General features: G+C 36.4%; 1 protein-coding gene across 1 annotated transcript in view; it reads left to right on the plus strand.

Moving 5' to 3' along the window:
• The window catches only part of BMP5 (bone morphogenetic protein 5), a 55873-nt gene that overhangs the window by 16163 nt on the left and 23941 nt on the right, over positions 1-15769 (plus strand). Inside the window, exon 2 of the mRNA XM_053460176.1 lies at positions 12967-13159. Coding sequence (XP_053316151.1) covers positions 12967-13159 — 193 coding nt within the window. The remainder of the gene's footprint in view (positions 1-12966; positions 13160-15769) is intronic.

The raw sequence follows: 15769 nt of genomic DNA on the forward strand, positions 1-15769 counted from the left end.
ACACATACAAACAGGCACCACATTTGCCTTCAGATAAAGTTTCTTAAGATAAATGACTACAAACACGGCTTTGCTTAAGTCTCAATTATATGCATCCGTGAAATTGTTTGGAATATTTAGTTTACAATGTAATATGTCAACACCTAAAAAAATAAAATTGCCTATACATTCATAGATAAAATAAACAACTCAACAGCTATCAAAGTTAGTAACACATTTTGTGGGTAGTCGGGTAAAGGATAATTATGCTTTTATTGCTATACTGTTCATTGTAGAGTATAGATCATTATGGTGTGTGAAACAGCTGCTGCTGAGGTTTATTCGAACAGTTCTAGTCTACCATAACCTACCATAACCTGAAATGTCAATCTTTTTTATATAAAAACAGCCTGGTAATAATGTCTGAACACATGGTTTTATTCTAGTGGCGTGTCGTAAAACGATATGGATTTATTTAGGACTTCTTAGCTTCTACATATTAGTAAAACAAACCTTTTCTAAAGTTGCATAACTTTATGTTTTAGTTCATATATTGACTTCCAGTTGTAATCTGGCTCACGGTTTTGCAAGAGGGTGTAACAGGTAAGAGTACTGTTTGGAAACCACCATCCAATTAGAAATGGATTCACATAAAAGATCTAGCATGAAAATTACATCTACATGTGCACCTAAGTAGATATACGATCCATCTGTATACCTCCCAGGTGTCCATGAGAAAGTCCAGATTTTCAGGCATTGTCCTGTTAAAAAGCCCACTGTCTCATATTTGCAGGCACTGGAGATCATGGACTGACCAAGGAGATCCTTTGATCTCCCTTAACTGCTTACTATGGTGTGAAAGTGATCAAGGTCTGTGCTCAAGCACAGCTTCTGGTTTGGCTTCACTACATCTCAATGAGTGAGATAAGAGCCTTTGACCTGGCATATAGCTATGTCTATCTGTATAGGACCTCGCCTACCTTATAGCACTACCCTGCCCATAGCCCCAAACTCCAACAAAGATGTCCCACTTTGGAAACCTGAAATGTTGGGGGATATACATTCATAATGATGCTGTACTATAGATGAACCATTAATTGTGCTCATTCAATGTTTGCCTGAAAATGATTAGGAATGAATTTTACTTTACATACAATGCCAAATAAGGTAAGGTGTTGTTAGTGCTCAGTTCTTGGATGGACATCATTGAACTTCACAGGAAACATCCAGTTTTTGTGAAGGGTCCACTTTGCCTAGGGCATCAAGAAAAGTGTCACTGGGTTGCCTGGTTTATATTCGAGCATGTGCCTCAAGTGGCCAGGACTGTAGTTACCAACAACTAAACAACTGCATAGGTAGCTTGAAATCCATCTATAGTATGCAGTAGAATCATTAGATGCTAGATAATGCAACTTCTAACCTAGGTATGATTCCATTGCTGTAAAAAATGACACAACCAATTGAGTGTTATGGATTTACCAGAAATTATTACTAGCCAACATTTGTATATTTAAAGGAGGACCTCAGTTAACAAGTATGTTTTTTTAATAAATTCCCAGTTGGCATTAATAGGATGATAACATTCGGAAGTACTTCCGTTTTTCCATTCTTAAGTATCTGAAATTGTTCTTACCTGGTTCTGCCACCTCTGAAGTTAGACCTGTAGTGAAGCTCACCACCGAAATGTTCAGAAATATTCACATATCACTACATTTTCTAGTAATTGTTCATTACCGATACTAATTTATAATTTATTTATGCATCATCCTCACTGAAGCAACAAAATGTAAAATTACCATCAAGGCGGTGGGAACACCTAACTTGAGAACTTGCAGGTGAGTTATGTTGAAAACTAAATTTTAGCTTCTTGATTCTGCACTGTGAAGGATTAAACAAAGCAAGGCAGGCAGAGCTAGCCTAATATCGCATAATTAAACCTGTGAGATAACTTAAGAAATCCTCCCACATTCACTATGCATCATACTGGGCATTGTATTATAAAAAAACACAATGTTATTTTGGAAATGTATAGTTAGACTTTATAAGGCAGGGACAAGACTGTTACTTTTTCATAGTAAGATAGGACTGTTAGGAGAACATGTCCTCCTTTGGGTGACATTAAAAGTTGCCAAAAAAAAAAAAAAGTCGCCAATGCGTTTTGAAGTAGGTCGGAGATACTTCGTAGAAGAGAGTATGGAGCAATGTCCAGTGTTTGGCGTATTAAAAACAGTGAAGGTTTAGACTCATATTACTCCTTAATGTATTGTTTATTTGCCATAAGGCTTTCATTTCCATTTCAATTAATTTGCAACTTAATGACAGCAGTGACTTATTAGTGAGGGAAAAAAAGTCTACAATGACACGCTAACTGTGTTGTAATTGTAACCAGTGTAATCAAAAACAAATGATGTGCCACAATTTAATTTGACAGATTTACTATTAAGTTTATCTATTGGTAAACATTTTTGGTTTGTAGAGTCATTTGAAGGTATCAATTAAAATAACTGTAATCAACCCAAATATTTTATCCTATTATTCTATTATTTAACCAACCATGGCTCAAATAGTGAAGCATCATAAAGAATAAATAGTAATATGTTACATCTCCGATACTGAAATCTGCCAATTAATTAGTAGTTATTGTGGTTTAGAATTTAACTAAAATAATGGATGGAATAAGTATTTTTGTGACTTTTTGTTGTAAATAATTAAACTACTATTGTAAAATTTTTAGTAGTTATACTTATCAAGAAATGCCAAAGACATTTATCTTTGGTTCTTGAGTATGTATAGCAGTAAATCTTTATGTACAAGATAAGGCCTAGTTATTTAAAACTGGGATTTTGACCTGGAAAGGCATTATTTTAAAATTTCGTGTTTATGTCAGCAACTTTAAATGATCAAAGAACTGTCTCAGATAATAGATAAGTTCTTCTTTCAAACACACTTTTGTAGAAAATATTCTGTAACTCGGGATCATTAAACTGATCTGTTGTATTTTTGCCTAAACTACTAGAAACTTGTATTTACTTATATCTGTTCTATTTAGATATTTTAGCAAAACTAATCTCAAACTTTTCACAAACCCATTTACAGACATATATTTGCGTGTATTTATGTAAATCTTTTATCGTTATAGTGTATACTATATACTTAATAAACATGAGCCAACATTTTAGCATTCTCTGGACATCACAAAACCGGTGGTAGTACTTGGCTTTTAACAGCAATGTATATCTGTATTTGTGTATCACATTACAATAACACATGTACTTAATACTTCTAATGAAAATAAAATGTATAAGGCGAGAGTTTCTTTTTTAGTCTAAACTACTTGAAAGAACTTAAATCTGCATGATTTCAATTGCTTTGCAGCACTAGACTATAATTTACTTAAAATGAAATTTTAACTGGCAATTGGTTTTAGCAGTTATAAATGAGTGAAAATTAGAATTTGATGTGGTGTGATCTTTCAGTGGAGGAGTTGTCATCTTATTATTAAGTTGACTGCATAAAATATTTTCCAAATTCATGACAGTTGTTGAAACAAAAAGCTAATTCATTTTAAACAATACACATCATTTCAAGTTGAATTTACATTTCATTCATTCAGCAGCTACTCTGACCTTGTTAATATTAACCGTTTCAATACAAAGTAACACATCTACAATTCTGTGCACACCTTTTCACATGTTTTATTGATAGAAAAAAGTCTTGTCAACTGAAAGCCGTAAGTAAATTAACACCAAGCATGGGGTATTTTACTATGATAGCGGCTAATTATTCCAAAACAACATTCCTTGGTGTATAGGTTTCAAATCCCTTACCCTCTTCATCTTTCACTTGTGGATATAATGACCTAAACAAAACAGGATGAAAGGACTTGGAAAGAAATTCTGAAATAACATAATGCAAAATACTTTGAACGTAACTCTCTCTCTCTATTAACGACACTGATGGGTTAATCACATGAATAGGGAAATGGCAAAACCCCACTTTAATTTACATAAGCATTATGATTTCATACAAAATTTATGAAAGAGGCAACATTTTTTTAAAAATTATTTCTGGGACAAATTTTGATATTCTATAGTGCTATCAATGGGTCATTAATGATAAACACAAATGTATACGGTATTATTACAGTATATTATGTAGCTACTTTGTTATAGCAATATCAAACCTTTGATTTATGACCTTTTACTATCTTGCAACAGACCAGTCACATTAATCTTCCACTTATCTGTCACCCGGTGTATCTGATCCATATAATCTATGCTTTCAATTGCTTAGTATTTTAGGCAACAGCAGTTTCATCTGAAGTTTTGCAGAGTGTTCCAACTATTCTCCTCTGATAACTAAAGCAATGCACTAGAGATAAACTATCATTTTGTTCTATTCAAGAAACAAAACCTATTTACTTTGTAGTAAAGGAGCCTACTGTAGTCTCTGTCAGCTTCAAGTGGTTAAAATTGTCTGATTTACTTTAGGGCTTGTGCGGAAGAATTCCAGGGTCAAACAGTGAAATTAAATGAGATTAGTGTAGTTGACCTCTGACATTCACGTGATCTCAACGTTTCTCGATTTACAACAGTAGGTTAAACAGCTAGGCATTGAAAATAAACTGTTTGATGAGAATTCACAGTAGAGCTATTCAAACCAGGTTTTCTAACTGTATGTTCAGTGAATAAAAGGGAAAGCCGCAAGCCTTTAATTCAATGTATGTTAAGCCGCATGTTTTTGTAGGTACGGAAAACAAGTATGAGTTATTTTGATTTTTTTAATCAATTTTTTTCATCAAAGCATTTATTTTCTGAATATTCTCTTAAAATACTATTATTAGTATACTACAATACTACTATTTTCTGTAGAAAACATGCAATGTCACCTGGTACCAAGTTTTGGCTCTGTGGAGTTTGAATGTTTAAGAATGGAGCAGGACCCTGGTTGTTAGACGTTATAGTTTGAATGAACCTAATGTGGATTTGCAAGTTTTCCAAATTGGCACATAAGCGTATAAACAGTATAAAGATGGCTAAAAAAGGCAATATATAAAAATTTTAATCTTGCCTTAAACGTATACAACGTTCATCTAAATTACATGTTCGGGGGATTTGCAGGATTATTTTCCCACATCATGCTTCTATATGCCTTAAAATAACGTCCCTGATACTTGTTTTGACAACTACCTTGTATTTTAACCAAATATTCCCAAAACTAGTATCTACAAAAGGTATACTAATCTCTATATGTATATGCAAGTCCACCGGAGACTTGGTGTTATTAAAAAAAAACTGTGTTAAACTGCAAAACAATTATGCCGTTTTTCAGTTTTTTATCTGTGTATAACTTGTATGTGTTTATGTATTATATTTGATGCGCATACGTGTACATATACGTTATTTATACCTATAAATAAATACTGATCTGGATTAAATGCCTGAGGTATCACAAGTATTGAATAGTAATAAGTGATACAGTCCATCCCAGTTCAGTATCTAATTCAAATTTAGTTGCAATCTATTTGTTGCAATCTGTTGTAGATTATTCTCCAGTACTAAATGTAGCCAAATATTTTTCAGTTATATATTTATACATTGATCCATTTTAATAATTGTTACAGATGAACTTAACCATACAATGAATTTGTTCTTCATGACTATATTTAGTGTTCATTTTTTTACAGTATAGCAAACAACTAAACAAAGTAAATAATAATACATCACCAGTTAGCAAGTTATCTACAGTAATAGCAGTAATGGCCTCAGGCAATGACCTGGATGAATAACTGTTTATCTGTACCCAGGAAGTAGCAAGATTATATACTACTGATGAGCTGTGTGTTTCCCTTTGATAAAAACTAAGCCAAGAGGTTATCCTTTTGTATATAAACACTCAGAATTGCTCAAACTGGCCTGATAAAGTGCACACAGGAGGTCCTCATCATATACCAACCAGACATGGTAGGAGCTCAGCCGCTCTTCAGAAGAAAAATGTAAAAAATCAGTGAACGCTCTTTATATGCAAAAAAAATAACTTTATTATGTCATGTGTACCTTTCTGTTAAATTGTTGGATTGGCAGCCCTGACAGTGGTCTACGTTTGATGCAACGACTGCCACAAGACTTGCCACAGACGGTATTTTTCAGGGATGGACACTTTCCCTACCCACTGGGGAAAACTGTGATTTCAGTGCTCCTGCCTAGGGCCCAACTGGGAATAAAAACTGTGGGGCTTTAAGGTCTTTGGGCACTAAATTAAGTATGTGCTGCCACCTGCTGGATAGACACAGCATCAGACTCACTCCTAAAGTCTCATGGCATATGGTTAAGTATATCCACCTGGTGGACTCAAACTTAAGGAATGGATCTGCCACACAAGTGGCATTAGTGGTAAGCATGTAGCAACATCGACCACTGGCCACAGTTTGCCAAATGCTCTCTGCATGCAATCGTGTTTACATAAGAAGAAAGCTTGGGGAAGGCGTCCCTCACAAACTCTGTGTCCTTTGCAGCTGCCTATTTTGCCTGTATAGTAGACCATGCAGGGTTTTGTCCAATAGGATTTATTGGTCCATGCTCACCAAAGAGGCTTTTTTCAGTGCTTGTTTCTAGACAGGATATACCAAGATGTCAATCAAATGGAACGTTTGCCCCTTACAAAAAGTATATATTAGTAGTACACTTTATCTCTAACTATTTTGTTTTATAAAACCATGGGCGCCTGTTTTATTATGTTTAAAAATAGTTATGAGGATGTAGCCTCTGCAGGTAAAATGGTACTGCTATGCATCTTCAAATTGCAAAGGGAAGTAAGCATGATAAGACTTTCATCTGCTGCACTGTTTCCTTGGCCGACCAATGCGGCTGTGGTCCTCAAAATTGCCAGTTTCTGTGCTATTCTTCAAAAGAGCTTGGACAGGCAGTCTGGAAACCCTGTCTGCCTTGAACTTTCTGCCTGGGAGAGACCTTGTTGATGGAGTATTACTACCTTGTATAATGTTGCTGTGCTCAGTCTTGCCATACCCAGTTTTAGTCCTCCTGCACAGCTGTTTCAGTTAATGATTGTCTTTCAACTTATATATTAAAATGATGATCATTAGCACCTGACTACATGCCTACAAAATTCCTGACTTTGTGCAAGTGTACCTAGAAGAATTGATTGAAAGCAAAGGGTGGTCACACGAAATATTGATTTGCTTTACATTTGTCTTCTATTCACTCACTTTGTATTTTGTTAAATGATACAAAATAAACTATTAACATTCTTATTTTACAGCTTTTTTTCTCACCTGCAATATACCTAAGACCAGTTTGTTTTTTCATCCATAGATTTGTTTATAGTGGATATAGAGGCAAAAGGTGATCATTGTTGACCTTATTTTCATGCGCCTACCCAGAATCCCTTGTGGTTGTGGCAGCACCATGAGATTTCTGAGGGGAAAAAAAACAAGCCTTCTGGCATGTCTGGTGTCTGTAGCTTCTACTACCCCCTTCATTTTCAGTGGAAGGGTTTTCCATCACCTTTACCCACCATAACTTTTTTAAAATCTGTGTTTCATGCTGGCAATGAAACCAGTATTTGATTTTAATGTGCATTTTGACATTTACCAGAATAGCAGAGGGAAAGGTGAGAAAGAAAAGGAAAGAAAAGCATAGGGAAAACAGTGGGTGTTTGTGGTAAGAACACTGTTTTTACTTTTTACAGTACTTCACAAAGACTGTTGCCAAATTCCCACGTTATCCTAACATATCATCAAAATAGCTCTCAGGGGGTTTCAGAGCTCTGTAAAACATATTTCACCCTGTTGAATCATTTCATGTGAAACTGCTCCTTTCTGGAAACTTAAGAATGTCACTGCTTGTCAATCACCCAGCATGGATCAACAGTGAATGTTGACTTGTCAATTAGTCCGAGATTAACACCCAGAATCTGAATCAGAATCAGAGAGATGGGTAGATTAGACAATTTAATAAATTACATTTAACCCCGACTTTACAGACAAAAATCCTCCAACAGATGCTGAGAGGTTAGATAAAATTTAATTTATTGGGATGATGAACATTTAATCATAATTTCTCATAAATGCTCAATTAATACTAACGTATTAATTATAAATATTTGGATAGCATACATACATACCTTTTTTACCTGTACATTTGCTAAGATCATAAACAAACTGTCTCACAAATTAAAGCAGAAAAACAAGCCCTGAAAAGAACCATAGCAGAGTTTTATTTTCCAACACTAAATGTGAAAACAATACGAAACCTTCTGTTTGGCACTTAAGATCTTCTATACCTGCAAAAAGAATTTATTCCTCCTCTAGTTATAATTCTATTAGTTGTGATTGCGCTTTTTTTTTTTGTAAATACTACAGTTTGGGAGCTAGTGAAAGAGATCATAGACATTTTGGAGCATATCCTGTTTCACTTCACAGACAGCTCATTTATCTTTGGGTTGAGTGTGGCCAGCTCTAGAAGTCTGCCCATTTGCCGTCTCATTTCTCCTTCTGCTAACCTTTACATGAAATAAAATCTCAAATCATTTTGAAGTCAAAGGGGCTGTTAAAACCATTTCCCTCCTTGTGTTTGTTGTTGGAAGAGACTGAGGTTTTGTTGCTCAAAGGGGACTTTGTGTAAATCTTATAGGAATATTCTCTCACTCAGGATTAAAATGCATTTAGTAGTTACATTTGGTAGTCAGTCTGAAGGTAGAAACATACTTATTATTATTATTATCTTTTATGTATATAGCGCCAACAATTTACGCGGCACTTCTTACAATACATATATTCAAGGAATATGACAAGATTAGAATTGACAAGACTAAGACAAACCGATACATAAGTTCAAGAGAGCCCAGCTCGTAAGCTTATAATACTTGAAGGAGTATATGAAATCAACTGTAATGCTTATATTAGATTAAACTATATATATTAAGATATTAATCATGAGTAAGGGTCAGGCATGTTAATATATATATATATATATATATATATATATATATATATATAATCTATCTTTGCGACTTCCATAAGGTAACAGTGGATTCCACGTCTGGGGCAAATGGAAAATTAATGATTATGTTAACTAAGCGATAAACTCAATTAAAAAAAAGGAAAGAGAGACAAGTTATTCCATTTGTCACATGAGTTAACAATTTGCAAAGATAATGTTGACCATGTAAGCACATACATTCATTTCCATTTTTTTTAATATACATGAAAAAAAGAAGAGACCATTTAGATTCCTAAATTAACAATTCAGAAAAACCATTGTGGACAGGATTGCACAGCAACCTGGTGCTTGGGGATATACACTATATGGACAAAAGTATTGGGACACCTGGCCATTACACCCACAGGGACTATGATGACACTGTATTTCAAATACATAGACATTAATATGTAGTTGGTTCCCCGTGTGCAGCTGTAACAGCTTCCACTCGTCTGAGAAGGCTTTCCACATGGTTTTCGAGTGTGTGATTTCTGCCCATTCATCCAGTAGAGCATTTGTGAGGTCAGGCATTGAAGTTGGATGAGAAGTCCTGGCACACGGTTACAGTTTATCCCAAAGGTGGTTCGATGACTGTGAGGTCAGGGCACAGTATCAGTCAAAGCAAGGTCCATAAAGACATGGTTGGATGAGTTTGATGTGGAAGAACTTGATTGGCCCACACAGAGCCCTGACCTTAATCCCATCAAGGCATTGCAGCAACAACAGCTGAGGGTAAAACACGATCTTTGACCACTTTCTAAGATCATTTAACCAATGAGGTGCCAGACACATCAATTAGCCTTAACTACTTGTTTTTCTTGACAGGCCTGGAAAGTTAATGATTATTTAGGGGTTAAGAATACCTAATGTCTGTACAGCTTCCCATTTGCTTACATTATTATTATTATCTTCTATTTATATAGCACTAACAATTTATGCTGCGCTTAATACAATACATAAATTCAAGGGGTATGACTACGAGAATTGACAGACTAAGACAACAATACATTAGGTGGAGAGAGCCCTGCTCGCAAGCTTGAGGGAATGGGGTGACAAACATAGGCACAGAGAAAGGGTGAGAGGTAGGGTAGGGGTTGTATCAATGACAAGAAAGTTCTCTGAGTTTTGAGATGTTTCTTGAATGTCGGGAGGTATTCTATGTGAATATCTATCATCATTTAACACTAGATTTTATTAAAAAAGATAATATATGTATAGTCACCACATATGTATAGTCACCATCTTGTTTACATTTCTATGTGTATTAAGAATCACTCACCATCTAGTCTACTTTTTAATTGTTACTTCCCTAATGTCTTCACCTCTCTTGTACATACTTCATTGTTGAATATATGAGGAGATTCGTTTAGTGCGGATATTGTCTGCGTAATCCCATGGCTTTGTGTTATATGTTAGTAATGTTAATCCTTCCCAATTTTCTGGGTTGGTCATTTTCCCCTCCCCTGGTAAAGTGGGCATATAACTATGCCCAGTCTCAATAATTTGTCTTCTCTTGCATCCTTACCGGTCTTGTCATGACTGTGGTACGGTTCTTCAGGAGATCCTTATCCCCCAGAGGAGCTCCTTTACTCTGAGAACTGGAATGGCTATATATCTAGCCAGTTTAAAACGTTAAAAAAGAAATCAGTATGTTCTGTTCAATTGAAACGTGTGCTATTTAAAATACTAATTATAATATTCATTATGTTTATTGTGGGTATTCTCAATGGATTAGGTATAACTAATATATCCATAAGCCACATATTTCCAGCTTTTTGGTAATAAGACATGATTAAAAAAAATGTTCTCATGATTCATTAAAAGGCCATTCATTGAAATTACTCAATTCTATTTTTTATTCTCTATATGGAAACGTAACTGGCTGACTCAGCCCTCTGACATGCTTCTTAAATGTCTTTCAATTAATTTACAAAGACATTTATGGACTAGGCCCTTTTTTCACCTCAATCGATTTTCTCGACAACACACTGCTTGGTACAATTTTTTTCTTTAAACAGGCACAATTTTCTAGCCTCAAAGGTTAAGCTAACATGTAATATCCTGAATTTCATTAAAAAAAATACTTTTGGTTTTCCGACATGGGAACTTTACTCCTTTTCTATTCAGCATGTAGGTTATATCACATTTCAAACAGTAACATACAGGTTATCTGTTTTTGTGTTTGGATATTTTAATTTGACAACGTTGGTAAATATTGTAAAACACATGCACATGCTGTTGTACTCACAAACTAGGTTATGCAGTTACACCTCACAAAGACCACTTTATACTAGAGAAGAAATTGATACTGAGACTTCCAGTTCTTGAAACATAAATATATGAAGTTTTTCTTTCCCTAATCAAACCATGTGAAAGAGAAATGCTTATATTTTGTTTTCATTTGCAATTATTTATCTTAGTGTAGCAAAGTCCACGTTTCTGGAGCAGCATATCTAGTGCTGTAGCATGCGGCCAGTGGCGTCCACATGCTACATGAGCATAAAATACATGCAGCTATGCATATCTAGCCTTTTGCTACCCCGCCATCTCCAGTCCGGCCGTGATAGTGGATGTTGCTATTGCTAATACTAAAAGGAAGACGTTTAGAACTGCAAAGAGCCTATGTTAAAATGATTTAGAATAAGTAATCCTCAGTAATCAAAGCTCTCTATAAGGACCAACAAAGGAATACATTTTAGAAAAGCCTTGAATATAGTACACGAAACATCAAGTAGAGAGCTTCAGTTTCCAGAATTGGTCTTCCAAAGGTTCTTCTGCAGAAGTATTAACAAAACTGTTACTATATGACTATATGGCCTGTCTGCATGTACATTGACATGACTCTATAGGAACAAACATTGACGGCCCGAGCACATTTGGAGCAATGTAACTACATTGCTAGACATAACTATCGAAGGTACAACCACTTTCAAAAAATAACCTATTTTTTCGCGTAAGAATGTGTATTTTTAGAACGTTACAGATAATGTAAAGGCTGAGCTATCAGTCTACTACGGTCTCAGAAAGCTCTTTTTAAGTTCTGCTAGATTATCATACCTGGGAACTTCTGGGCTCCGTCTACCTGGAGTCTTCCCTTGCAGGACGCAGTCAGGACTGCACACTGACATCGGTGGGCAGTTAATGGGAATTCCCGCTGACGTCGGGGCGGTCCTGCTGACGGCAGCAGGAAACACCCCCATTTAAAGGAAAAATGGGCGGGGAGCGTGGCGACCCGCGACCCGGAGGATTCGGGTCTTGACCCGGAGAACCGGAGGAGCAGCGCTCACCCTGCAATCTCTGGGTCAAACCCGGAGAGTTCCCAGTTGTGTAGATTATGTGCTAAACATATCCAATTAACGTTCAGTGCATAGTTAAAAATATATTCTATTATATTTTAATATACCACCTTTGTAATTCTAACTTAAAATATTGTATTTGTAAATTCAATAAAAACACATTATGCAATTTCCAGATGGAAAAGCTTACTTTAAATATCTAAATATATAGTCTTGATTTTGTTTCCAGAATGATTAAATGCATATACTTATTTTTACAGACTACAAAGATTAATTTTTGTATATTTAAAGTTTATATAGGAAAACCCTATGTTAGTAATATCACCTACAATTCTACTTGGTTTATCCATTTTCCACAGAAGTGGTTCCCCTGTGTGCACAGTGCACCCTTTCATACTCCCTTTTGCCGGCCTGTAACCAGTTTTATGGCCTGACTGTTTTAGAGATTTTAGTATTATTTCCAGTTGCACTCGCGAAAATTTTAGAAAACCAATAAGATTTTTTTTCTTTTGAAGAGAGACTTTCAGCTTCCTTTACATAGAAGCTATGTCTGAATTTGTGGTTTTGCTGTTTACCCACTGTCATATAAGGCTGTCAGAATGTTTTCATTTCCAAGTCATATAAATTCACAGTTAATCATTGGCTGTATTCAGGGCTTACCCTTGGAATTCCTTTTTTTTTTCTTTTTTTAGTTGAACGAGACAAGGACTTTTCACACCACCGAAGGCACTACAAAGAATTCCGATTTGACCTTACTCAAATTCCACATGGAGAAGCGGTAACAGCAGCTGAATTTCGAATTTATAAGGATAAAAGCAACAATCGGTTTGGGAATGACACACTTAAAATTAGTATTTATCAGATCATCAAGGAACATTCAAATAGGTACAGTATCTCTTCCACCATACTATTACTATTGATATTGGTCCTTATAAACGTGAAATATATATACACATACGTATTTATATACATCTTTTCTGGTTTTAGGAATCAAAATTGAGATCATGCCATGTTTCACACAGTACACATAATCCATTTCATATAAAAACATAGTAATCTTATTTTTTCATTTTTGTTTTTTGTATAGCTTCTCATAAATGTCGTCAAGTCAAAAGTTTGCATTTTTATGTAGCAGGAGTATAGCGTTATAGGAATCTTGGGTTAGCTAAGAATTCAATCCTAGCTTCTGTTTGACTTGTCAATGAGTACTTTGGATTAAGGTTTTGGCTGGCAACCAGATATAATTCCATTCCTGCTACCACAAAAAGAAACACTGCAGAAGCAAATAATTGGTGGGACTCTTTTTTCCATTTCTTCCATTTCATTTACTTTAAAATATCCAACACAACTTCTATTTTTTATTTCTTTCAATTACAGTTGCGCTATACATTTTTGCATCATCTGTTATGTTGTTTTATTAATACTCACACGTGGGACGCATAAGCTGGGTCTCTAATGATTATACTATAAATAAAGTTAAATACTTTAAGAACTAAAGACAATGTGGTATAGAAAGTATGTTTTGTTTTCTTATTGTTACGAAAATGTAAGCACCAGGGGGCTACCATTGTAGGTAGGTATCTGACATATAAGTACAATCTATCAGTCATAAACCAGCTTGTGCATCTTGGGGGGAGGGGTGCAGCACTACTTAATAGACTGGTTTGGGAGATCTCCCTTGCAACAGGCCCAATTACACTATGGATATCTGCATGCTTCCCAACTGACCCTCCTTGCACAGGACAGATCCGATTTTGCCACTCAGAGTTCTGACTTTTGGGACAGAGATGGAGCTCGACCGGGCAATGGGATTCAGGACCGCGAGGCAGATCACTGGCACATTATAGTCAGGGGAGAGGTGTCAGGGTACCAAGAATCAGAACAGAGACAGGAATACTCGTTAACACACCTTTATTGGTAAATAAATAAAAGGAAAGTAAATAATAAACCAAATCAGAATCCAAAAGCATAAATGTAAGACGAGCTGGGATCAGGAACTGGAACAGGTAGGAGAGGTACAGGCAGGTTCAGTATACAGGAATCAGGAACATAAGCCAGGCCAGGCCGAGTCAGGTCATACACAGGAATCCATACAAAAACCAGGAAGTCTGCAGATCGAGTGATACCACGAAAGAGCAATGAGCAACTGAATCAGCTTAGCAATTATAGCCACAGTCTGAAGGAAGAGGAGGGGTTAGCTGGGTTCAGAGGCTATAAAGGAAAGTGGGTGTGGCCTAACAAATAGAAACCATGAGGAAAGCATTGCAGGTAGGCCCCAACCCAGACAAGAGAACAGCAGCAAGGAGGTAAGCGATGAGGATGGCTGAGATGCTGCCCATGGTCAGGCCTAGGGAGGCTTCCAGCCTAAATACACCTCTGCTTTAGGGCAGACGTCCTACGGTGGGAGTGTGGGGCCTCTGTCTCGCTGCTCTGTCACAGTCCACGCTGTGTCACTGCTGAGCACCGGTATATGACTTCATATTCTCATATGATGTCGGCGTTCAGTATGAAATGCCAGCACCGCGACCGAGCTAGAAGCCTTGCAGAGGTGAGTGAGGGGTGCCGCGTCAATTAGTGCTCCCTCGGCTCCACAATCGGGGCATGTGGTCACCCTACTCTGCTTGTGTTTATTACTTTAGGAAAGGAGTAATTATGATCCATTGGGCACAGAAGATGTTAATGATAATAAAGAGATAATTCATTAATTAATGGACACTACTCTATCTATTCCTGCCAAGCTTTGTAAGAAGGTGGTGAGCAGATGAATAAAAGGAGCACTTGCTTACTAAGACCACCAAAAGCCTCAGGAAAAGAGAGGTAATGCCTCATTGAACAGTGATGACATTTCACATAACATCTCAACATTGCTCTCACCTTTAGTAGGATACCTCCAAGATGTGGCTAAAGGTGCAATGGAAGAAGGCTGGAAGGAGGGTAGTAAAATAGCTACTCTACAAATTTTGATGATGATTACATACACAACAGACAGATTTAGCTTGTGGGGCCAGGAAAGGTGAGTGAAGGAAGATGAGAGAAGGCGTTAATACGTAAGTTAGCAGGTGCCCTTAAAGAAGTGGGCCTTGAGGGATTTTTTGAAGGACCGAAGGGGAAAGACTCATAGGCCAAGGGGCATGAACAAGAGCCTTAGTGCCATCTTGTGTTAGGAAGGGATGAATGCGGGCAGTGTTCTTGAAGTGGAGACGGCAGTTGTTTGAGACTGCGCCCCTTAGGATGTACCTGACTACGTCCTGACTTTGTCTATTGACAGCCTCGACTCTCCTATGTCAGCAGAAGCCAGTATCGCCAATCGTGTGTATCGAGCACAGGTACACAAATATATGTAAGGAATGCCCAATCATGCATTTGGACATTCCCTTACTGTCGTTTTTTTTTTTTTTTTTTTTTATATACCGTATTTGCCTGATTATAAGATGACCCCCCAAAATCAAAATATTAATTTAGGAAAAAAACTAAAAGCCTGAATATAAGACTACC

This window comes from Spea bombifrons, chromosome 3 (assembly GCF_027358695.1).
Source record: "Spea bombifrons isolate aSpeBom1 chromosome 3, aSpeBom1.2.pri, whole genome shotgun sequence".
Lineage (NCBI taxonomy): Eukaryota > Metazoa > Chordata > Amphibia > Anura > Pelobatidae > Spea > Spea bombifrons.